At 36.4% G+C, this 25833-nt stretch overlaps 1 protein-coding gene across 2 annotated transcripts in view; it reads left to right on the top strand.

Moving 5' to 3' along the window:
* EDIL3 (EGF like repeats and discoidin domains 3) overlaps positions 1 to 25833 on the top strand; it is a 480826-nt gene that overhangs the window by 159575 nt on the left and 295418 nt on the right. Inside the window, exon 3 of one of the 2 annotated variants that reach the window (XM_019965395.2) lies at positions 2645 to 2674. The exons of the other annotated variant lie outside the window; for it this stretch is intronic. Within the exon in view, the coding sequence (XP_019820954.1) occupies positions 2645 to 2674 (30 nt within the window). The remainder of the gene's footprint in view (positions 1 to 2644; positions 2675 to 25833) is intronic. 2 annotated transcript variants of the gene reach the window in all.

Raw genomic sequence — 25833 nt, 5'->3', positions numbered from 1 at the left:
ACCACCCTTATGGTAGAAAGTGAAGAGGAACTCAAAAGCTTCTTGATGAAAGTGAAAGTGGAGAGTGAAAAAGTTGGCTTAGAGCTCAACATTCAGAAAACAAAGATCATGGCATCCAGTCCCATCACTTCATGGGAAATAGATGGGGAAACAGTGGAAACAGTGTCAGACTTTATTTTGGGGGGCTCCAAAATCACTACAGATGGTGACTGTAGCCATGAAATTAAAAGACGCTTACTCCTTGGAAGGAAAGTTATGACCAACCTAGATAGCATATTGAAAAGCAGAGACATTACTTTGCCAACAAAGATTCATCTAGTCAAGGCTATGGTTTTTCCTGTAGGCATGTATGGATGTGAGAGTTAGACTGTGAAGAAGGCTGAGTGCCGAAGAATTGATGCTTTTGAACTGTGGTGTTGGAGAAGACTCTTGAGAGTCCCTTGGACTGCAAGGAGATCCAACCAGTCCATTCTGAAGGAGATCAGCCCTGGGATTTCTTTGGAAGGAATGATGCTAATGCTGAACTCCAGTACTTTGGCCACCTCATGCAAAGAGTTGACTCATTGGAAAAGACTCTGATGCTGGGAGGGATTGGGGGCAGGAGGAGAAGGGGACGACAGAGGATGAGATGGCTGGATGGCATCACTGACTCGATGGATGTGAGTCTGAGTGAACTCTGGGAGTTGGTGATGGACAGGGAGGCCTGACGTGCTGCAATTCATGGGGTCGCAAGGAGTTGGACACAACTGAGCAACTAATCTGATCTGAAGGCACAGTAGAAAAAGTGGTTTTCAAATCACATGAGTTCAAATTCAAATTGACCTTAGACAAAATGTTCTGTCACTAGGAACCTCTGTCCCTTCATCTATCAAATAAGAGTATACTTCATCTCCTTGTTTCTTTTATAAATTCAGTTCACACACACAAAGTGACCTGCTATAAACTTTTTTTTTTTTTGGTGGTTGTTCCTTTTGAATCTCCAGACTTTTACTAACAATGACCCATAAAAGTCAACACTTCTTTAAGCCCCTGTGGTATTTTCCTAAAAGGGGATTCCTGGAAGCTACTGAAGGTTTTCCTCTTTGAACATGTTGTGATATGTTTGGGACATGATAAAGCAGCAAAAAGCTTTTAAAAATTTCTGTTCTCTGCACCATGCGTGCCAAGTGTGTTTGCACTCTCGAATTTTCTTTTTTTTTTTTTTTCCCCTGGTGCCAAGGAGACAAGCCAAGCAGTGTGAGAGAAAAATACTGTCAGGGCACAAAGTAAGCTTGTCTTATGTGTTCTCTATGCAGATGTAACCCTAACGGGAAAGAGTGCAGAACTCTCCCTAGTTAGACAGAGGTACCTTGATGAACGAATCACCTGGGAACAAAGCTCTTTTATAAGCAATTCAGCTGAGTAAATTTTTAGTTTAAAACTTCATAAATCCAATGAAGTAGTATTGGCTAGAGTAATATAATTCAACAGTAATATTCTGGTTAAGTTACACTTGTGCACAAAGCAGAAATATCTTCTCACAGAGCATGTCTGTTAGTGTAAAGGTGAAACGTGAATTCTAGGCAAAATTGTGAAGCTGCTTCTCTCTTGCAGCTCCATCCCCCACAAACACACAGTTAATTATTACCCCTGGAGTTGTGCTGTTCTCAAAAATGTCTCCCTTTTAAAGAACAAATCAAAATGATTAACAATTTGAGTTATAGCTCCAATATAATCAATACATTATAATGATATTACCTAGTCTTATCTCAATTCAGGCTCCAAATTACTACCATTGAAAGAGACCCTGGCTTAATTGGTTTGAAATGGGGCCCAGAGTTTGGCATCTTGTATAGATGTGGAGTTATGAACCACTGCTTTAGCAGAAAGTTGTTTTCATTATGTGATCTCTCTTTTTGTAATATCCATGCTTATCCGTGTATGTGCGGTAGAACACTTGTGTCAGAATCACTTGGGATCAACCTTTAAATTGCAGGATCCTGTGGTTTCTCCACAGAACCACCACTACTGAATCTTGAAGTGTGTGATACACATGAGTTGAGTGTAGTTGTGTGTGAATGTGATGGGGTGAGAGAAAGATTGAATCTCTGTGTTTAACCAACACTCAGAGTGATTCTAAGTTACTCTAAGGTTTAATAATTCCTATTTTTTTTTCATAATTTCTACCTTGTGAAGCAAAATTTTTGACAGTTAACAATACCTTTCAATTCCTCTTTGCTAATAGAAAATTTCCATAAAGTGGTGATGGTTGGGGTATTCATATGTAACATATAATTTATATTTTAAACAATATTATTTATAATATAATTTGCACTCAGACTAAAAAAAAATCAACCTTGTTTGCAAAAGGACAGAAAATTCAAATTTAAATAACTGAATGGCTTTTCTAATGCTTATTTAAAATATGGGTGTACTTAGCTGTTAATTTAATATGTGTATCTGTTTATCTAATTATCTAATGACAAATTTCTAATGTACGACACAAATTTTCAAGTCAGAGACTTTTATTTATTATTTAGAAATGTGAGATATACTTATGTTCAATCTCAATTTCTCTCCTTCTCCCCTTCTCTCTCCCTCTCACATCATTCCCACCTCTCTTTCCCCCTACTCCACCCCCCCCATCTCTTTTCCTCTATCATAGCATCAGATGATGAAGAGCCAACTTCAGCAGGTAAAGTTTCTATGCTATAAAAATTATTCCTATTTAATTTAAGACCTTTAATAGAGATGTATTTGTCCAGGTTTCAACCAGAAACCTGGCACAGTTTAATATACTTTATTTCTTGAATCCATTATGCTGTCCCAGACTAAATGACATTGTTATGAGTTTAAAGTAAAAAGAGAAAATAATTAAAAATGAACTGTCACAGTGGAAATCATAACACAGAACACATCAGTATGAAAGAATAAGGAAAATTGGAATATTAAAACATTGAGAAAAGTGCCAATAAGTAATAAAATGGGGAGAGAAACTGAAATGATAAAATGCAGAAAAATAATAAAATGAGACTGAAAGGGAAAAGAGGAAAGTGGTAAGACATACTTTCATAAATACGACTTACCATGATAGAATATTGCATTATCACATATTTGACTGATGTTGAACATGATATTCATATAAGTTTAAGGATAAAAATTATGTTGTTGCTTCAAATACTCACTTTTTTTAAGAAACTAATTTCTGTAGTTATAACTTAATGATACTGAAATTTGGCTTCATGATATTGCTCCTCATTTGTCTGATCAGCATTTATCAAGTAAAGGCTGAGATCTGAACTAAAATCTGTGAAGAATGCCAACAGTACGTTTATAAGAAGAAAGTCAGCACCACAGCCAATCTGGTTAGCAAGTAATAAAAGGCCCGGGCTAGCAGACAGCAACATCAGGAAAAAGGAATGAAGTCTTAAGATGGAGGGATCAGAGCCCGGTTGGAAGAGAAAGATGAGACCTTTGCACCAGAGTCTGTCTTAGGCAGTTTTAGGAAGTTAGGCCTGAGAGATATGAGCAGGAAATGGTTACTGAAAATAATGGACACAAATGGGACTTGACTTTACAGGAAATGTGAAATGTAGCCCTGTTATTTGGAACTTGGGTACAAGATAGGGTCTTTTCAATTCAGAGACAACATTTCAGTTGGTGAGAAACTTCTTGATTTCTACCTTCTTCTAAAACTGGGTAGGGATTTTTACCTGTAAAAGTAGTTCAAAAAGTCAAAATTCAATAGAATAAAGTGAAATAGACATCTTACAAATATCTTTGGTAAACTTCAAAAATACCGTATTGCATGATGCTCATTATCACTGTTTTGAAATGGAATCACAGAATAAGGTAAATTCTCAATTAATGTTTCGTTTTCATAATATTGCTAGATAGTTTGTAACGTGATTTGGATAAGAACTCTCTATAATTTTCTCCTACTCTAGTCAGTATTATGTAGCATATTTTTAGGAGCAACCGAATCATATGAGTCAGTAGCAGACTTCTGTGTTGTTATGAGTTTCCACTGCCTGGTTTCTGAATTTTTTACCCTAACTTGAGGCTTTAGTGTTGACAGGGCTGCTCAAAGACTGTTTCTCAGCCTCAATTGAATCTTTTCTTTCTGTGAATACCAGTCCTTGTGAGCCCATGCTTTCTAGCCCAGGAATTTCTCATTCCTCTAATATTCTTATACCCCATTCCTTGTTATGTTGCCTGCCAAGCAATTTTGGTGACTTTGCAAAATAATTATTATTTTTGCATGATGAAGATTAATTGTAACAATGTAAATAATACTTAAAATATAAATATTTCTTGGTATAATTTTCTTGTTTTAAATTAATGTAATACTTTCTATGCTTATTAAGAAATTCTTTTGTAAAAGCAACTAAATACTTCTCCTGCACAAATATTTAACTTTAGAGTGATCTAAACAACATAGACTTTAAATTATGCTTTAAAAAAAAAAATAAAATAAATTATGCTTTAAAACTATTTTTTTTCAGATATGACCAGGTTTTTTTGTGTGATTTTAGCATAGACAATTAGAATAGAACAAATGTATTCTTAAGTAATGTCTTAAATAATTTCATATGAATATTACATTAAGAAGATTTGCATTTAATAAAGCAGACATTCCTTTTACATTGAACTGCCACTGGGAAACAAATGTTATTCCTTTAATTTTACCAAACTGTATAATATAAAATATAATTGCGTAGTTCTATTAAAACTTTTGATGCGGTATTAGGTTATATATATATATAACCTAATATATATATATATATATATTCATAAAGACTATGAATAATTGTGGAAAGTGGATTGTGATTGTTTAGTCTTTTGTTGCTACTACTTGCCCCTAATTTTTTCAATAATTTTCTAAATTAAATATTTATTATTCTATTCATGTGTCTATTTTATCAAAATATGTCTATTTAAAAATATTATGAATAATATATTTAATAGATTAATAATAATCTCTGTTTTTGCTTTCATCTCCTGCCAACAGAGTTTATCTAGAATGATCTTTTCCAGGTTCAGACTTGTTTAATTTATCCTTTGTGATCCTTCTTTGTCTTTCTTTCCTGTTATTTCTTCATTCTATTGAAATTATCAGTGAAGCCCAGTCATTTGTTTGACATAGTAATTGTACCTGGATTAAACTTTTATATGTCCCCATATGATATCTTTATCAGTTTCACATTCTTCCTTCCGATTCACAGTATAATTGGACAGTGACTTTTTAAAATACATACTTTAGTTTCTTTAAATTAAATAATTCAGGTATTTCTAGTAGGAGACCTACTACTCTTCAAAATTCAAAAGTAGAAGAAATAATAAAGTAAATGGAGGTGTTTGTTGCTGCCAGAGCATCACAGGTTCCTGATCACTAGATGTTAAAATATGAATTATAAGTTAAAATTATTATTTAAAAAAATGTGTATGGCTTATCTAATATACAGGGGCCTAGTGGACACTGTGACTGAATGATACTATTTATTAAATATTTACAAGGTAGAGATTTATATAATAAATCTAAGTTATTACCCCAAAAGTACACAGAACTGATCAATTATAATTCAATAATCATGATAAATTCTCATTGTCCAGAATATATTTTAGAGAAATAATAGATTTCTGTCTGGACTAACAGTATAAAAATAGAGACATTATAACTCTGAGAAAATTAATGAGATATTACAGAGTGTGTTACTTGTGTTCTAATTCTACAAAATGATCTGGGCTTTTCTCTTTACAATAGAGCATATTTTGTTTGCCTTATATTTAGAATTATTATGACTGCAGCATTAAAACAGACAACTGGTCCCTCCACTCTCTCCCCATATAATTCTATTTACAATATTTTTATATTTCACTGTTTCTTTAATCTTTTTTCAAATACACCTAATTATCTCTTTATTTGAACCTCTAAATTGCCATGCAAAAAGCAAGTGCCTAGTAACAGCTTTTGTGTGTGTGTTGAGTTATAGAGGGGATGCAAAAAAAAAAAAAAGTCACATCTGCATTACTCCTCATGGGGATGTATCCCCATATTGACTATGGAGCATCCATTTGTTCATTATTTTTATCTCCAAATGTTCAGATGGGATGCATTAGCCCAGAGCAACATATTTGTAGCATCTGAGTTACTAGGGCAGTTTCACCTAACACCTGGTTCTGTAACTACCAGAAGTTTCTTTTTATTTATCTTTGTTGAATCTTATCTTCAGGTATTTAAACATCTTATAGTTGAGTATAAAAACACAAATGAACTATATAAGAAATTCTGTCAAACTAGGTTATATCCCAAGATCTAATTATAAACTAATGAGATTCATATTTTTGGAGCAACCATAACAGATACTGTAACTCCAAATGACTCATATTAAGAGGTGATATATGTACTCCAATTATATTGCTGTTCCTCAAATAATTTTGGTAACTCTCTTTCAAAATATCCTCCAGCTATTGCAATATCAGTTATTCTCTTTTATAGTCTCAGAGCTGTGTTGCTCTATTCGCCACACAGTGGTCTGAAAAATAGACCTTCAAAACGAAGATGCCCAAATATTAAGAGTGTCTGTGTGTGTTTGTATCTTAGGTGTAAAATACAGATCAGTTTATAACTTTAATAATGCTCTTTAATAAAGTTAAGTCAGTGGATGCTTCTCCCATTTGCACAAATCCAATTTTCATTTATCTTTTATTAAATTTCATAATAAGGAGAGACTTGATAAATTGATTACACTAATGCCTTTGTCTGTGTCTTTTAAGAAATTAAGACATTTACATTAGAAAATTAACTGCTGCAAATGAACTAATCTATATAAATTTAATTTATTAACTATAAATCTATCAAATTCAGCTTGCTGTCGTATAAATTTCATTTTTCTTTGTTTTGACATAGAAGCTATTATTTTACCTCTCTTGAAATATCATTTATTCATCAAATTAATTCTTGTTGTTGTTCAGTCACACAGTCATGTCTAATTCTTTGCAACCCCATGGATAGCAGCACACCAGGCTTCCCTCTCCTTCACCATCTCCCAGAGTTTGCTCAAACTCAATCCATTGAGTTGGTGATGCCATCCAACCATTTCGTCCTCTGTCATCCCCTTCTCCTCCTGCTTTGAATCTTTCTCAGCATCAGGATCTTCTCAAATGAGTCAGCACTTCATTTAAGGTGGCCACAGTATTGGAGCTTCAGCCTCAGCATCAGTCTCTCCAATGAATATTCAGGACTGATTTCCTTTAGGATTGACTGTTTTGATGTCCTTGCAGTCCAAGGGACTCTCAAGAGTCTTCTCCAACACAACATTTCCAAAACATCAATTCTTTGACGCTCAGCCTTCTTTATGGTCCAGATCTCACATCCATACATGACTACTGAAAAAAAACATGGCTTTGACTATGCAGACCTTTGTGGGCAAAGTAATGTCTCTGCTTTTTGATATGCTCTCTAGGTTTGTCATAGCTTTTCTTCCTAGGAGCAAGTGTCTTTTAATTTCATGGCTGCATTTACCATCTGCAGTGATTTTGGAGCCCCAAAAATAAAGTCTGTCACTGTTTCCATAGTTTCCCCATCTATTTACCATGAATTGATGGGACTGGAGAATTGATGCTTCTGTACTGTGGTATTGGAGAAGACTCTTAAGAGTCCCTGGGACTGCAAGGAGATTAAACCAGTCCATCCTAAAGGAAATCAGTCCTGAATGTTCATTGGAAGGACTGATGTTGAGGCTGAAATGCCAATACTTTGGCCACCTGATGCGAAGAACTAACTGACTCATTGGAAAAGACCCTGATGCTGGTAAAGATTGAAGGTGGGAGGAGAAGGGGATGGCAAAGGATGAGATGGTTGGATGGCATCACTGACTCAATGGACATGAGTTTGAGTAAACTCCAGGAGTTGGTGATGGACAGGGAGGCCTGGCATGCGGCAGTCCATGGGGTCACAAAGAGTCGGACATGACTGAGTGACTGAACTGAACTGAACTGATGGGACTGGATGCCATGATTTTTTTTTGTTTTGAATGTTGTTTTAAGCCAGCTTTTTCACTCTCCTCTTTCACCTTCATCAAGAAGCTCTTTATTTTCTCTTTGCTTTCTGCCATAAGGGTGGTGTTATCTGCATATCTGGGTTATTGATTTTTTTCCCAGCAGTCTTGATTCCAGAAGCTTGTGATTTTTCCAGCCCAACATTTCCATGATGTTCTCTGCATATAAGTTAAATAAGCAGGGTGACAATATACAGCCTTGGCGTATTTCTTTCCCAATTTTGAACCAGATGGTTGTTCCACGTCTGGTTCTAACTGTTACTTCTTGACCTGCATACAGGTTTCTCAGGAGGCAGGTAAAGTGATCTGGTATTCCCATCTCTTTAAGAATTTTCCAGTTTGTTGTGATCAACAAAGTCAAAGACTTTAATGTTATCAGTGAAAGAGAAGTAGATGTTTTTCTGGAATTGTCTTGCTTTTTCTATGAGCTGACAGATATTGGCAATTTTATTTCTGGTTCCTCTGCCTTTTCTAAATACATCTTGGACATCTGGAAGTTCTCTGTTCACGTACTAATCCTAGACTGGAGAATTTCGAGCATTACTTTGCTAGCATGTGAAATGAGTGCAATTGTGCGGTAGTTTGAACATTCTTTGGTATTTCCCTTCTTTGGAATTGGAATGAAAACTGACCTTTTCCAGTCCTGTGGCCACTGCTGAGTTTTCCACATTTTGCTGGAGTATTGAATGCAGCATTTAACAGCATCCTCTTTTAGGATTTGAAATAGCTCAGCTGGAATTTCATCACATCCAGTACCATCTAGTGATGCTGCTTAAGGCTCACTTGACTTTGCACTCCCAGATGTCTGGCTTTAGGTGAATGATCACACCATCATGTTTATCTGTGTCATTAAGATTTTTTTGTATAGTTCTTCTGTGTATTCCTAATACCTCTTCTCATTAATTAATTAAATCATTATAAAAATTAAGAAGACTGGAAAATAGAAAATATTACTGAATGGGATCAATCAGTCAGAAAATGACACAGTTGAGGTCTTATAGCTGTATGATAAATCAGTGGCTAAAATTAATCAGCTGCAAGTTAGCTTTTTATTCATAACAACTCAAAAGCAAAACTTGATTTTTTTTTCTTTTTTTCCTTCTTCTCTTGCCTAAGGGAAGATTCTTAGTTGCTTTAATTGTCATATGTCAGTTTTTTAATATCAAAGAAAGTAAGTTTTGAATATTAAAATAAATATTAATACTGAATTAGCTCATATAATAAACATATTAGAAAAAATGGAATTTTTAGATGACTGTAGAAGGAAAATCTTTTTAGCAATCAGCTTTATTAAAACACTACACTGTAAATGCCATACTGTTTTTCATATATTTATAAAGTTAAAATTTCATCATTTACTTAAATGTACATCTGTATTTGTGGCCTATTAACATCTGATTCCAAATGGTGGTAATGATAGAGATCATTGCCTGGATACAATAGTTTATAATAGACTTCTTGTGACCTTTGTGATGCCCATCAGAGGTGGAGGCAGTGGTAATTCAGCACACCAGAGCTTCATCATTGTTACTAGTTCCTTCTAAATCTTTTAATATGTTTAATCTTTTAAATGATCAGTTTGGCCACTGAGGAAGTGCAGTGCCGCATGCTCAGCTGCTTAGTCACGACCAGCTCTTTGCGACCCCGAGGACTGTAGCCATCCAGGCGCGTCTGTCCATGAGATTCTCTGGGCAAAAAACTGGAGAGGGTTACCATTTCCTCCTCCAGGGGATCTTCCCAGTCCAGGGATGGAACCCATGTCTCCTGGATCTCCTGCATTGGCAGGAGAATTCCTTACCACTGAGCCACCTTAGCAGTAATAAAGATTTAATATAGTTGTATATTATAAATATATATTCATAATTTTATAAACAAACTTTATATATGTATGTATATAGTTTAAAACAAATTACACACACACATATATATGTATACGTGAAAGTGAAAATGAAAGTCGCTCAGTAGTGTCTCTTTGCAACCCCGTAGACTGTACAATCCATGGAATTCTCTAGGCCAGAGTACTGGAGTGGGTAGCCTTTCCCTTCTGGGGATCTTCCCAACCCAGGGATCGAATCCAAGTCTTCTGCATTGCAAACGGACTTTTTAAATATCCATTTTTATATATATATATAAATGGAAGCTAACCACAGGACCCAGTGATTAGGTAGTTTTCTCTAACTTTTGAAATGCTCAATTTTAGTCTAACAAAAGCATTACTTCTGTTTATGGTGGACTTTCTGATTTTCTTAATTGTGGTGCAGATTCCTCTAGATCTCCTCTCTGTTTTCTTGTAGAATTTAATTCTGCACGGCAGATTATGCTCAATTATTCTACAACTTCGGCATTTTAAAAGGAGTGATATCTAACCATATTATTCTCTAATGAACATGAGTTCTTTTTCATTTTGATCTTAGCACTTATTTCCTTGGAAACCTACAGTAAAGTTGCACATCCTTTTTTGTTTCAGTTTATGTTTGCTACACATTTCCTCCTTTTTTATACAGGCATGCCTATTTTCCCTCCAGTGCGTAAAGGAAGCTTACTAATTATTTTATCAAGTATATCCTTTGCTCATAGATACATACTAAGTAGGCTTATGGGCTTTCCTGGTGACTCAGACTGTAAAGAATCTGCCTGCAGTGCAGGAGACCCGGGTTCATTCCCTGGGTCAGGAAGATCCCCTGGAGAAGCGAATGGCTTACATATTAAAAACTAAAATGTTTTCTGCTGCAATCTTTAAAGAATAGCAAGAAGTCATTATTTTTGGATTCTCAGTGGAATAGGAAAGAAGTAATTGCTTCTAAAAATTTAGCTATGGTCAATTCACTAAGACCGTGATGAAAAGACCAAATAGTGCTTGCTTCTTTTTTTAATGAAAAAAATGTGTTTTTTGTTGATAAATACTTGATAGTGGTGTTGAGTTGTGAGAAAAATCGTTATTTAAATTTCTATTATATGTAGATACTATTTTTCTTATTTTATATTTGATATTTTATTAAGGTAAACAAAAATAGTAATAAAGATATATCAATGGAAAGGAAAAGGATATCAGTCAGTGTTTTCTGGAGAAGCAGAATCAAAAGGATATATAAGTATATAAAATACAGAGATTTATATTAAGGAACTGGCTCCTGTGCTTGTGGGGCTGTCAAGTTTGAAATCTATAAGGCAGGCCAGCTGAAGACTCTGACAGGATTTCTGTTTGTCTTGAGGCAAAGTTTTTCTTCACAGAGAAATCTGTTTTTGGTGTCAAGGCCTTGAGCTGATTGGTTGAAGTCCACTCATATTATGGAGGGTAATCTGCTTTATTTAAAGCCAACTGATTGCAGATGTTAATCACATTGACAAAATACTTCCACAACAGTATCTAGGTTAGTATTTGACCAAGCAGCTGGGTGCCCCAGTCTAGCCCAAGTTGGCAGACAAAATTGAAGCATCACCAAAAATGAGTAAAAGTTATATAAACACAAAATATTTTAATTTTTAACCTATGTGCTTCAGGAAAATAGACCAATGCATGTTGTCCCACTATCTGTGTGCACTTGGACTTCAAGCCTTATTTAATTTCTAGTCTTCCTTGCTATGACTGTATTTATCTCTAAGGCCTTCTCCAATTGTCCCTGTCTTTTTTGTTGTTGTTGTCCCAAGTTTCACCTCAAAGTTTATTACAAATAGAGCATTGAAGAAGTATTAATTTAATATTCCAGAAATTTGTTGGCTCAGGAAGGCATTGAATTTTCCTATTCATGATGGGCAGGGTAAAACCTATGGACCTAAAGGCCTAAGCCTGTGCCTTTAGGTGTTTTTATCTTCAGACCGATAGCTATCTTCTTAAAGATTTGCTATAAGGATAAAACACGGTACTTTAAAGAGTTACTATATGACATCTACCCCATAATAAGCACAGGGATTCTAAGCTGTTGCTTTTACATTCATTATCATCAGTGTTGTTTCCCATATTATTGTTGTTATTTTGATTATGATTATTTGTCAGGCAATGTGCTGAGTGTTTTATGCGCAATACTTAATTTAATTTTCACAATAAAAGAAGACAGATAATTAAATATTCCTATTTAAATACATGTGTATATGTATATATATACATATACACATATGTACAGATATATATATTCCTTTGGGAAAGCACTGAATTAATTTTAAAGCCTAAAGAAATATGTCCAAGGTTACACAGTAAGCAACTAACAAAAGGAGGATTCAATTCAGGTTTCTCTGGAGAAACTTATACTTACTCTGTTGTAGCAAACTGCCTTTTATTCGGTTAGAAATAGCTGCCTCCTACCTATGAAGTATTTTCCTTTTATAGGTTTCATTTTCATTGTCTATAAAATGGATTAATAAAAGGCTTGCTGTAAGGATCACATATACCATTTCTTTCAGCTGTGAAAGTAATAGTTATTCAATTTCTTTTTTTTTTTGTCATGCATATATAAGGCTGGCCAGAAAGTTCATTTGGGTTTTCCATACCATCTTATAGAAAACCCGAATGAACTATATTATAAAGCTGTACCTAATAATGTGCAAAACTTTGCCTATTATTTTAAATGATAATCTGATTACCTTAGTCATTTATGGACCTGGTAGACATTTTAAAAATAATAAAATAGCAAAATTAAAATCCTCTTGCCTACCTTCATCCCTATTGAATATTTGCATTTTCAAAAAACATTCTGCCTCAATCTAGTTGCTCTTAAAATCTTCTCCATGTCCATGGCTCAATCCAAAATCATCAGGGTCAACCCTAAAGATTCCCACTACATTCTATTCTCACCAGACCCTTTTAGCCTCTCCTTCAAAAAATATACTGCACATAATCACTTCTTGCCATCTCATATACGATAACCCTTGTCCAATAACACTTGGTCTATCACGTAGTAGCCTTCTAAGTGAGTCTCTTCTTGGTTCCCTCAGCCCCTCTGCAGTTCATTCTCAGCAGAGAGGCTGCGTGAATCTCCTACCAGGCCATGAGATCCCATCACTCTTCAACCTTAGGCTACTTTAGAACCTCTCATTCAACCCTCCAGTAGATTTAGGATTGAAACTGGATGTAATTTGCACCCTTCATTAACTCCCTGGCTGCATTTTCTCTGTAGTTATCCTGTCCTCTATTTTCCATATAACAGACACAAGGCCTGAGCACGCACTGTCTTGGGCAGGGTTTTGCACTCACAGACCCATTATCAGACAGCTTCTCCTAAAAGTTATCTGCATGACTCCTCCGGCGTATCCTTCATGTCTTGACCTAAAAATGCCTTTTCAGAAAGACCTTTTTTTCTCTAAACTGGTCACACCTCACCTTGTCATGATCCCCTGCTTTGCTTAATTTTTAACATTAGCACTGTCTGCAAGCTTTATGTATTTTGCTTATTTTTCTCTCTAGCCTGAATATAAACTCCCCGAGGGAGGGGATTTTTTTATCTCTTTTATTCAATACTAAATGCCTAGCTGCTAGAATAATTGTTTGGTATATCAGATCAGATCAGTAGCTCAGTTGTGTCTGACTCTTTGCGACCCCATGAATCGCAGCACACCAGGCCGCCCTGTCCATCACCAACTCCCAGAGTTCACTCAAACTCATGTCCATCGAGTCAGTGATGCCATCCAGCCATCTCATCCTCTGTCGTCCCCTTCTCCTCCTGCCCCCAATCCCTCCCAGCATCAGAGTCTTTTCCAATGAGTCAACTCTTCACATGAGGTGGCCAAAGTACTGGAGTTTCAGCTTTAGCATCATTCCTCCCAAAGAAATCCCAGGGCTGATCTCCTTCAGAATGGACTGGTTGGATCTCCTTGCAGTCCAAGGGACTCTCAAGAGTCTTCTCCAACACCACAGCTCAAAAGCACCAATTCTTCGGCGCTCAGCCTTCTTCACAGTCCAACTCTCACATCCATACATGACCACAGGAAAAATCATAGCCTTGACTAGATGAACCTTTGTTGGCAAAGTAATGTCTCTGCTTTTCAATATGCTATCTAGGTTGGTCATAACTTTCCTTCCAAGGAGTAAGCGTCTTTTAATTTCATGGCTGCAGTCACCATCTTCACTGATTTTGGAGCCCAGAAAAATAAAGTCTGACACTGTTTCCACTGTTTCCCCATCTATTTCCCATGAAGTGATGGGACTGGATGCCATGATCTTCGTTTTCTGAATGTTGAGCTTTAAGCCAACTTTTTCACTCTCCACTTTCACTTTCATCAAGAGGCTTTTGAGTTCCTCTTCACTTTCTGCCATAAGGCTGGTGTCATCTGCATATCTGAGGTTATTGATATTTCTCCTGGCAATCTTGATTCCAGCTTGTGTTTCTTCCAGTCCAGAGTTTCTCATGATGTACTCTGCATATAAGTTAAATAAACAGGGTGACAATATACAGCCTTGACATACTCCTTTTCCTATTTGGAACCAGTCTGTTGTTCCATGGCCAGTTCTAACTGTTGCTTCCTGACCTGCATACAAATTTCTCAAGAGGCAAATCAGGTGGTCTGGTATTCCCATCTCTTTCAGAATTTTCCACAGTTTATTGTGATCCACACAGTCAAAGGCTTTGGCATAGTCAATAAAGCAGAAATACATGCTTTTCTGGAACTCTCTTGCTTTTTCCATGATCCAGCGGATGTTGGCAATTTGATCTCTGGTTCCTCTGCCTTTTCTAAAACCAGCTTGAACATCTGGAAGTTCATGGTTCACATATTGCTGAAGCCTGGCTTGGGGAATTTTAAGCATTACTTTACTAGCGAGTGAGATGAGTGCAATTGTGCGGTAGTTTGAGCATTCTTTGGCATTGCCTTTCTTTGGGATTGGAATGAAAACTGACCTTTTCCAGTCCTGTGGCCACTGCTGAGTTTTCCAAATTTGCTGGCATATTGAGTGCAGCACTTTCACAGCATCATCTTTCAGGATTTGGAATAGCTCAACTGCAATTCCATCACCTCCACTAGCTTTGTTTGTAGTGATGCTTTCTAAGGCCCACTTGACTTCACATTCTAGGATGTCTGGCTCTAGGTCAGTGATCACACCATCGTGATTATCTTGGTCGTGAAGATCTTTTTTGTACAGTTCTTCTGTGTATTCTTGCCACCTCTTCTTAATATCTTCTGCTTCTGTTAAGTCCATACCATTTCTGTCCTTTATCGAGCCCATCTTTGCATGAAATGTTCCCTTGGTATCTCTGATTTTCTTCAAGAGATCTCTAGTCTTTCCCATTCTGTTGTTTTCCTCTATTTCTTTGCATTGATCGCTGAAGAAGGCTTTCTTATCTCTTTTTGCTATTCTTTGGAACTCTGCATTCAGACGTTTATATCTTTCCTTTTCTCCTTTGCTTTTCACTTCTCTTCTTTTCACAGCTATTTGTAAGGCCTCCCCAGACAGCCATTTTGCTTTTTTGCATTTCTTTTCCACGGGGATGGTGATGCTTAATAAGTATTTGTTTTAAGATTGGATAAAAAAATAAATTAAGTTATGCTGATTTTAAAGCATTGTTAACCCAAGACCATACACAGTTCTTCCCTGTATGATATAAAGAGGAATGATGATAGACATAGTTCCCAACTTAAGAAATAAATAAAAGGATAGCATTAATACCTTAATGAGAATCTTAAGGATGTTTTGCATGCATATGTGCATCCTCAACCATGTCCAACTCTTTGAGACCTCGTGGACTATAGCCCTCCAGGCTCCTCTGTGCATGAAATTTTTCAGGCAGGAATACTGGAGTGAATTGCCATTTACTTCTCCAGGGGATCTTCCCAGCCCAGGGATCGAACCTAGGTCTCCTTCATACCCTGCACTGGCAGGTGGCTTCTTTACCACTGTGCCACCTGGAAAACCCTAAAGATGCTTTAAAGGTCTTAAATCAATAGTTAAAAGTCAATACATGGATTTTTGTTTTTCTGTTTTCATTGCAGTAGAATAAAATACATTTTGTTTAGTAGTTCTTTGAGCATAGTATCCTAACAAAGCCGATAATTTAGTGATTGTTAGTAATTACTGAATGGACCCTGCAGCAGTAATGTTAAGAAGCCTCAAACCTGATAATAACCACTGTCTAGAGCCGGGCATGGGTAGAGGTCAGGGAGGCAGCAGGAAGGTTGTGGGCTGGGCCACTGGTTTCCAGGGTTTGAACTCCAAGGGAAATAAAAAAGGGCCTGTAGTTTTTTGTTTTGTTTTTTTGGTACAATGACTTCCTTCTTATTGCATTTTTATCAGTGCAAGTCTCATTAATAAGCTCACAGACATGATTTCAAGTAATTTTATTTTCCAAGTTGTGTGGGTGGGAGACTTTCTAAGCCTTTGAATAGTACCTGGATATAGTGTTTTTGGGATACACCTTTTTTTTTTTTTCTAATTTTTAATCCAATACAGATCTTCAACTGGTAGAATTAGCAAAGATTTAGAGATCCATTCCATACTTTGCATCTAATTTTCTGCTAGTCTAAACATAAATCTCAAATGAGAAAATATCCAGTGTTTCTTATCTAAGGTAAATCATATGTTTTGAGAACTTACTAGAGACTGTTGAAAAAGAATGAACAATCCAGTTCTCAAAAATAAAAACCATTGTTCAAATCAAGTAAAAGTTTGTACTAAGCCTTTAGATTTTTAAAAGACATTGTGATACCTGTCTAAGACGGAAGCCCTGTGAAATCTGTTTCATTCCATAACTTAGTGTTTAGAAATGTGTGGGAGGAGTTGTGCAGGTAGTAAACGATGAATATGAACAAACTAAAATAAGAATGATCAGCAAGTGAATAAATAGGGACTTCCCCCCAGGATTTAAAATATGTGTGTGTTTATTTATTTTGCTGCACTTGGTCTTATTCGTGGCACAAGGGGTGTTCAGCTGTGGCATGAGGACTCTTGTTTCCTGACCAGGGATCAAACCTGGGCTCCCTACATTGGGAGCTTGGAATTTTAGCCACTGGACCATGAGGGAAGTCCCCCTTGCCCAGAATTTTAACATTTAGCATCTTTACCTATTCAAACGCTTTGTTTTGCAGTAAGGTTTATTTATAGTATCATCAAGAAACCACTAAGAATTCTGATCCATGTTGAGTTCTTATGATATGCCATTCTTTGATCTGATACTTTTTAAGCAGAATGCTCAAGTAAGTTGTCTAACCTTCAAGATTAATAGAGTTACAGAAGAAGGAGATTAGCATATTTTTAAGGAAATTGAGTTTTCAGACTGTTTTTTTTTTTTTTTCAATTTCCTGTATATATATCATTAGATTTCTGTACTCCTTAACACTTTTGCGGATGGCCGGAGACAGAGAGACAGAACTATTGCTTCACAATAATTTTATTCTTACTCTGAAAATGAGGGAACCAGTGAAAGCTGGTCTCCTAAAAACATTCTTTCATTTCGCTCCATGAAACTTGTGCCTAGCTTTTATGACCCGTCACACCCATGTTTCTTCTCCCTAGGAGACAAATAGTCACTGCTCTTCCAAGTCATACATGCTGCGCTCAGTCTCACTTCAAAGCTTTAGTTCATGGTTTTCTGTCGAGGGCATACTTCCCTTTCCCTTTTATATCCCCAGAACCTGTCCCTCTTTTCACACTTATCTCAGGTCCTGTGTTTCTCATCTGCTGCAACCTACACTGATGTCTCTTTTCCCAAATCTCAATTTGTGTATCTGCTGGGAATGTTCTTTGTAGCAGGTAACTGCGATTAGCATGACTGGGGAAGGAGTCCATTCTCTGAGATCAGAGCGTCTTCATTAAAGTGTTAGTCACTTAGTTGTGTCCAACTCTTTACTTCCCCATAGAGTGTAGCCCACCAGCTCCTCTGTCCATGGAACTCTCCAGGCAACAGTACTGGAGTGGGTAGCTGTTTCCTTCTCTGGGGGATCTTCCTGACCTAGGGATCGAACCCGGGTCCCCTGCCTCACAGGCAGTTTCTTTACCACAGAGCCATCTGGGAAGCCATCGTTACTACCTTTCAAATATACCGTGTTTCTGTGAGTATAAAAACACGTATGGAATAGAGGTCGGGGATATAATAGTTTCTATTCTTACAGGGATTTGAGTTTATTTATTATGTACTAGATGTTCATTGGAATTGCTTCACCCCCTGAACTGGTGACTCAGGCTTGACTGTGACTCATCCTTGTATTTTATTCCCAGTAATGATTAAGACAGGGTTAGGGTTCAATATCTGTGTTGTGATCAAGATACATACCATTATTCTCACCCCTTAGGATCATAAAGCAAAAAGAGAGAAAGAAATTAACTGATCACGGTGCTTTGCAAATATACAAAATATGCAAGCTATGTGATAATTATATCCCCTTGGATTGGTATAAATTACAGTTATGTCAGTCACATTTCTTGATTTCGATCTTTGCTTAATCACTTAGACTACAGCTATATTAGTTTTCCAGAGTTCTATAACAAATTACTATTACCTCATTGGCTTAAAACAACACACATTTATTCTCTTACAGTTGTGGAGGCCAGAGTTCTGAAACCAAGGTGACATGAGGGCCAGAGTCCCTCTGAGTGCTCTAGGGGATAACCCTCCCTTTGCTCTTCTTGGTCATGGTGGGTGTCAGCACTCCTTGGCTCCTGTGGTTGCGGCCACATCACTTCAGTCTCTTCCTCCTTATTAGCATCCTCTCTTCCTGTCCTGTCTGTGGCTTCTCTTCTGTGTGTTATTTGGATTTAAGACCTACCCATGTGATATACGATGATCTCCTCTCAAGATCCTTAACTTTAATTACGTCTGGAAAGACCTCTTTTTTCAAATAACATAGTATTCAGAGATTCTAGGATTTGATCCCTGACATTGCTTTTTAGGGGACACCATTCAACTTACTTCAACAGCTAAAGTAAATGTGGTAAGATAAAGGTACAGTGAATTAGGTTGTCCTCTTTTTGGACCGGAAAATTTTAAGTAAATGAACATATTAATGTTCAATGAAAGATTTTTGCAAGAATGGATAGACTATTTATTCTTGCACCACTAATATATTTTATTTCCTGGATTAAAAACTGATCATAAAAGTATAATGATGAAATCATAATTGACTCAATAAAGCAGCACAGAGAACATTCATAAAGCCTATGAAAGTGAAAGTCAATCAGTCTGTCCAACTCTTTGTGACCCCATGGACTATATAGTCCATGGAATGCTCCAGGCCAGACTACTGAAGTGTGTAGCCTTTCCCTTCTCCAGGCAGTCTTCCCAACCCTATGCTGCTGCTGCTGCTGCCAAGTTGCTTCAGTCATGTCCGACTCTGTGCGACCCCAGAGACGGCAGCCCACCAGGCTCTGCCATCCCTGGGATTCTCCAGGCAAGAACACTGGAGTGGGTTGCCATTTCCTGCTCCAATGCATGAAAGTGAAATGTGAAAGGGAAGTCACTCAGTCATGTCCGATTCTTAGTGACCCCATGGACTGCAGCCCACCAGACTTCTCCATCCATGGGATTTTCCAGGCAAGAGTACTGGAGTGAGGTGCCATTGCCTTCTCCATCCCAACCCTATAGACGTGGTCAAAGTCCATTATAATTCAGTAAAGGTGGAGCTAACTTCAATATCACTGAAAACTCTGTATGTTCCATGAAGTGGGTACTAGGTAAAACAAAAAAATTATGTAATAGATATAATATAGTTATTTTAAACAGATGTATTTAGAAATGTCTGCAGAAGAGGAAAAAAAAAAACAGATTTGCAATTTTTAACCACATTATAAAGTATCTCCTGTTCATTTTAAAGAAAAGTATTATTCACAAATTTCTTCTTAAATATGTTTACATGCTTTTATAATTACTTGGTGTTTTATAATTTCTTCAACTTTAATGCTGAATTCATTAATTTGTAAAAGCAAGAAAAAGGAAAGCAGAGCCCCAGATTTTAGAAAACTGAAATGCATTTATTTTATTTATTCAGCATAGTTAAAGTAATACATAATGAGAAAACATAAAATTAAACTTTACCTTATTTTTATTTTAGTTTTATTATTTATCAGCAGAACAAAATCATCTTGATATGGGTAATCTGTTTTAAATAGAAAGCAAATATTTACTGTGGCAAATGAGAGCAGTCTTTTTCTTTAAATTCATTTTTTTTTTTTTTTTGCAATTTGGGAGCCAAAGCTTAACCTTACTGTAATAAATATAGAAACTTTTAAATTGTTACTATTTAAAATTTTACTTTCATGATAATTTTAACTATAATAAATCTTATTGTTAAGTTACTGTATTTTTTATACCTAGAAGATATTCTTTGAAAGGAGTGGCAATAAAAGGTAAATTAGAATGTGCTTGGACAAGAGTCTAAGCTCTTTCTAGATTCAGGTAACAAGAACCAAATTTCTCAGTGTGATGTGGAAACGACCCTTGGGAAATCATCATGTTGAGTAACTTGAGGGATAGAGCAGAAAATACCAGTAGATTGCTGTGAAAAATGTGTCAGGAAAACATTCTAATGGAATTTCTTCTACTTTATTTATCAGTGACCAGGATACCCAATAAATGCATGTATTTCTGTTGCTGAGTTGTTTATGGCACTGCCAACTTCTCTACCCTATGATTGATAGAATTTGAGAATAGCCTTACTGTTCACCATGTGTTATTGGAATCAAGTTCTTCAAGTGGACACAGCTTCTTTATAAGATTTTAAATATCATGACTGTTACACTTCTTCAATTGCCTCTGTGAAAGAGATAGAGTCTTTCCAGTAAAACAGCTTAATTCATTGGCTTTCTTGCTCCTTTGTTGCATCACTGCTCATTTTTATTTTTTGTTACTTACTGAATGTTTCTAGTTTATTTTACATTATTTTGGAGCTATTCAAAATCCCTCCTGCAATAAAAGTGGGACACAGGTACAAATACATGACCATGTAGAAATTTACTATATTAATTATTAAAACTTCTTATAGGACACACTGCATTTAAAAAACCATACAAAAGTAACATTTCCCTTTCAGGTCACATAGCCATTTTTTGATAGTTGGCCTTGGGCCAATTAACTTGTGCTTATAAATGGTCACAATAGAAAAGAGAGGATTTTAAGAGCTACCTTGAGACCACTAATATGCTACTTCAAAAGAAGAGCAGAAGAATCTTTGAAGGATATTGATGTCTCAGTTGTAAGAGGCCTGCTGAATTTGCAAGTTAATTGGAACTCAAGCCAACAAGGGAAGAACAGGTTGCATGTAGACCTAGAGACAGAAAATAATTACATAATGACTAAAACTAGGGGCTTAATAGAGATTCATGCAGATTTTATGATAGAACTGAAGAAAAAATGAAGAGTTTTTTAATTAAAGAAAGGGCTAAACCTTGTTATGAAAATATATTATCTTGATTGAGAAAATTTAGTCACTTTTTTTTAACCTACTTTTTGATGAAAATAAAGGAAATAAATTCTCTACCAAATATTAGGATAGATAGTATTCAAAATATTTTAATTTTAAAATCAGTTGTATTCTGTATTGTTACTCTCAGAAGATATACAGTAGATAGTAGATATTCCTCCCTGAAGTATATGAAAATGAATTTGACTAATAGAACTATACAAATGTATAATTTGTCCTTGGACAACTAATGATTTTCTAATGAAATATTTTAAATAAATTTTATAATAATGATGATTGGGTTTATTTACCAAGAGTCCCCAAGATGCTGTAAATGTTCTTTACTAAAGTAAAATCATGTTTGATGTTTTGTTTTTACTATCTAATTTAGAATAAAAGTAATAAAACTACAAAGCAACTAAAGTGGAGCAAACAGGTAAATCAAAGCATTTTTTTCTAATAGTAGATTCCAGTATCTATAAAAATTCTCTTTTCAATCTAAGGAATTGGCAAAAGCCTGTAACAATCTAAATGTTTTTTAAAAAATGTAACTACAGGTGTGTGCTTCACTTACTTAAAATTTGCCTCTTTTCTAAGAAAGTTGATATTAGAAATACAAGTGTTTTGTCTTAAGTTTCATACAAAAGAGTATATTTTTTTCCTTAGAGAAATGTGAACACTTTTCATTTGTATTATCTTCTTGTAAGTGTAGAAATGCAATAAATCCTTGACCTAAAGTTCCTAACTACCACTTGTGAGAATACAATGGTTCCATTATGTTACAGATTTTGTAATGGTCACTCACCTATGTGACCTTTCCATTCAATTATTGGAGTGCATTCTCATTTAGGATTTCCCTGAAGATCACTTTGAATATTCATCCAATCCAGAGGTTCCTAGGCATCTCATGAAGCATTATGAACTGTCAGGAACATGTGCTGTTGGCACATCCAAATCAGCACTGAGATTCAGATTCCCTTTGAGAGAAATTTGTGGAATTAATTTACCTGTATGATTCAAGCCTGTTAAGGGGTTCATTCAACATCTGTTGGGTCATCTTTGCTAGAAATTTTATCTAAAGAGATAAAAAGTATTCCTAGTGGTAGTATTTATGTAATTCCCTAGATTTTAATTTAGACAAACATGAGGTATAATGCTCATAAAACACCCCGTCTTTGAGATTCATTCACCTTAATGTTCTGCATAATATTAATATATTAAAACCCGAATACTTTTCAGCTTTTGTGTCTTGTAAGTTAATCTTTTTGAAACATAATTCAGTAGTTTGAAGATAATGAATGTAGTTAGTTTTCTCTGAAGCATTCTACATGAGCAACAGTCTTTTACCTGTTGACATTTTCTCTTTGACCTCAGTGACCCTGTATGTTAGTTTGACTTTAAAAATGTTCGCTTTTTATTTAGTGTGCCGTTTCTTTGACCTGTCTATATAGTTTTTACTGTCTCATTACCCCTTTTGCTGTAATCTCTCCCAGGCTTCTATTAGTCCCTATATGGAAAATACTCCCAAATCTGGATAGCTAAGCATCTTAGTGATTCAGTTTTTTCAGTGCAGTGATGAAACTTTCAATTATTAATTGAAAATATATGTAAAAGATCCAGGGGGATACCCAGCTCATAAAATATGGGAGTTTGCTTTCTCTTCTTCTTTTTTATAAATGTGGCCTCACTCTTGAATTTCGTATTTCCATTTTCAGATATCATCTAGACACATTTAATGACTTATCAGCAAAATTTTTTTTCTTCAAAAATGTTCTTAACTTTTTTCCCTCTCTGCTCTCATGTCTTACCTTTCTCAATGACATTACCAATGTCTCTGTCAGACATAGACCATCCAAGGCACCTTCTATTTCACTCTCTTCTTAAACGTGACTTTTTAGGATCATTTGTTGTAGCATAAACTGTGTTTTTGCATTTAACATAATTTATGTAGATTTTATCATGTAACTAAGTTTTCATATTTTAAACTGGCAGATTTCTATTATACTTCATAATTATACTGAGGGCTGCTTAACTATTCCTAAACTTATGGGCATTTGAATTTTTTCAAGCATTTCACTTTTAGTCTATACAACTTTTCTAGAAAGGTTGAGTAAGTATAGAGTTACTTCAAAAGATTGGATTGTTAAATCAGCCTTAGACAAGTCAAGAGACCTTAGCCAATGTCAAAGCTTACTAGCAATTTCAATGATAGAAGCAGTCAAGAGGCACAAGTGAAGCAGAGAGATTGAGGACATTGAGGACAGCTCCCTAGGTCCTTCTTTTCTGCACTGGACACATGATATCTGACCCTGGAAAACAATTGGGTCTCTGTGTATGGACATGGATTATCACGTGTACATGGGTGTTTAGATAATAGTCAATCTTCATATAGTTGACTAGCTTATATAACATTTGCCATGAAACTGTGCCTTATAAATTCATAGATTATAGATTTGTTTACCAGAAATAGTCCTAAACTAGAAATATACCACTAAAAATATTTATAGATAAGCCTTCTCCTGTTAGCAAATATTTGTTAGCAGGTTTAGTTATCTGTATATTTACAAAGAATGGAAGGAAACGTTTGCCTTTCTTGCTCTTGGGTCATACTCCTGATTCTTGTTTAGTCGCTCAGTTGTGTCCGATTCTTTGCAACCCCATGGACAAAGCATGCCAGGTCTCCCTGTTGTTCACCATCTACTGGAGTTTGCTCAAATTCATGTCCATTGAATCAGTGATGCCATCTAACCATCTCATACTCTGTCATCCCCTTCTCTTCCTGCCTTCAATCTTTCCCAGTACCAGGGGCATTTCCAATGAGTCAGTTTTTCGCATCAGCTGGCCAAAGTATTGGAGCTTCAGCTTCAGCATCAGTCCTTCCAATGAATAATCAGGATTGATTTCCTTTAGGACTGACCTGTTTAATCTCCTCGCAGTCCAAGGGATTCTTATACCCCTAATTGTTTGGCTGATCTCTCCACAAGATACAAGTGATACATATTTGGTAATTAGTATTCATAGACTCTGATGCTGGGAGGGATTGGGGGCAAGAGGAGAAGGGGATGACAGAGGATGAGATGGCTGGATGGCATCACTGACTCGATGGACGTGAGTCTGAGTGAACTCCAGGAGTTGGTGAGGGACAGGGAGGCCTGGCGTGTTGCGATTCATGGGGTCGCAAAGAGTCGGACATGACTGAGCCACTTGAACTGAACTGAACTGAACTGGAGAGGAGGAATTGAGCATTTGCGTTTACTTCCACCACTAAACCCTCTTCAGTCCTACCAACACAAAAAGCTTTCTGTTGCAAAAATTTTACTGGAGATTTGAGGCTCCCTGGAAGAAATAAAAAGGACATAATGACAACAACAAAACTACTCACACACACACACACACACACACACACACAAACCCTCTCTTGCTCTGAAATCTGCTGCCTTGTTCAATCCTCCCATTGAAGATCTCATGCTTCAGGTAATGGCAGAGACCTACTCAAGTATAAGAGATCAACATTAGAAAGCACTGCCAGGCAAAAACAATTCCTAGCTAAGAGGTGTTTATTGGGAGCTGCTTTACATTTTGGAGCCTATTGTCTTCCTTTGATGTTTCAACTTTTAATATATTCAGTATTAGGGTTTTCCATCTCTTTTTTCCAAAAATGGTTAGAAAGTGAGGGTGATTGTTCTGGTTTTATGTGACAAAGGAAAAAACATGAAAGCAGTCAATAAGATGAAACTGAGGAAAGATCTGTGTCTAAAGGATTTGCAGACTCTTAGCATAGCTCTGCATAATAGAAGTGAGCCATGAATTTGGCTCTAAACATCCTCCTTAAGGGCTGCTGTTTTCAACATATAAAAGATCCTGACACACTGGACCATCTCATCACTAACCACCAAAGACTTATTCAGAAGTGAAATCAACTTGCAGTTTACTCTTTAAATAGAATTCTGGGTCTGTGCATTGAGTAAGTTACTGCTGGGAATTAATTATTCTGGAAATCTTCACAGTTTGGCAATCTCATTCCGTCTCAGAAACTGTAATATTTTGATGACTCCTAAAATCGAAGCCTTCTGGCTGGTGATCTTCACTAGTCCATGTTCTCATACAGCTCTGGTTACTCTGCTCACATCCAAATTTCTGCTGTCACCTTGTTCTTAAAATTAAAAAGCCCTATTCCATGGCACATGGAGAAGGCAATGGCACCCCACTCCAGTACTCTTGCCTGGAAAATCCATGGACAGAGGAGCCTGGTGGGCTGCAGTCCACGGGGTTGCTAAGAGTCGGACATGACTGAGCGACTTCACTTTCACTTTTCTCTTTCATGCATTGAAGAAGGAAATGGCAACCCACTCCAGTGTTCTTGTCTGGAGAATCCCAGGGATGGGGGAGCCTGGTGGGCTGCCGTCTTTGGGGTCACACAGAGTCGGACACGACTGAAGCGACTTAACATTCCATGGCACACACATTCCATGACATGCTG

Source organism: Bos indicus, chromosome 7 (genome assembly GCF_029378745.1).
Source record: "Bos indicus isolate NIAB-ARS_2022 breed Sahiwal x Tharparkar chromosome 7, NIAB-ARS_B.indTharparkar_mat_pri_1.0, whole genome shotgun sequence".
NCBI classification, from domain to species: domain Eukaryota; kingdom Metazoa; phylum Chordata; class Mammalia; order Artiodactyla; family Bovidae; genus Bos; species Bos indicus.
The sequence above is the reverse complement of the archived record's forward strand: the minus strand, read 5'-3'. Positions and strand labels throughout refer to the sequence as shown.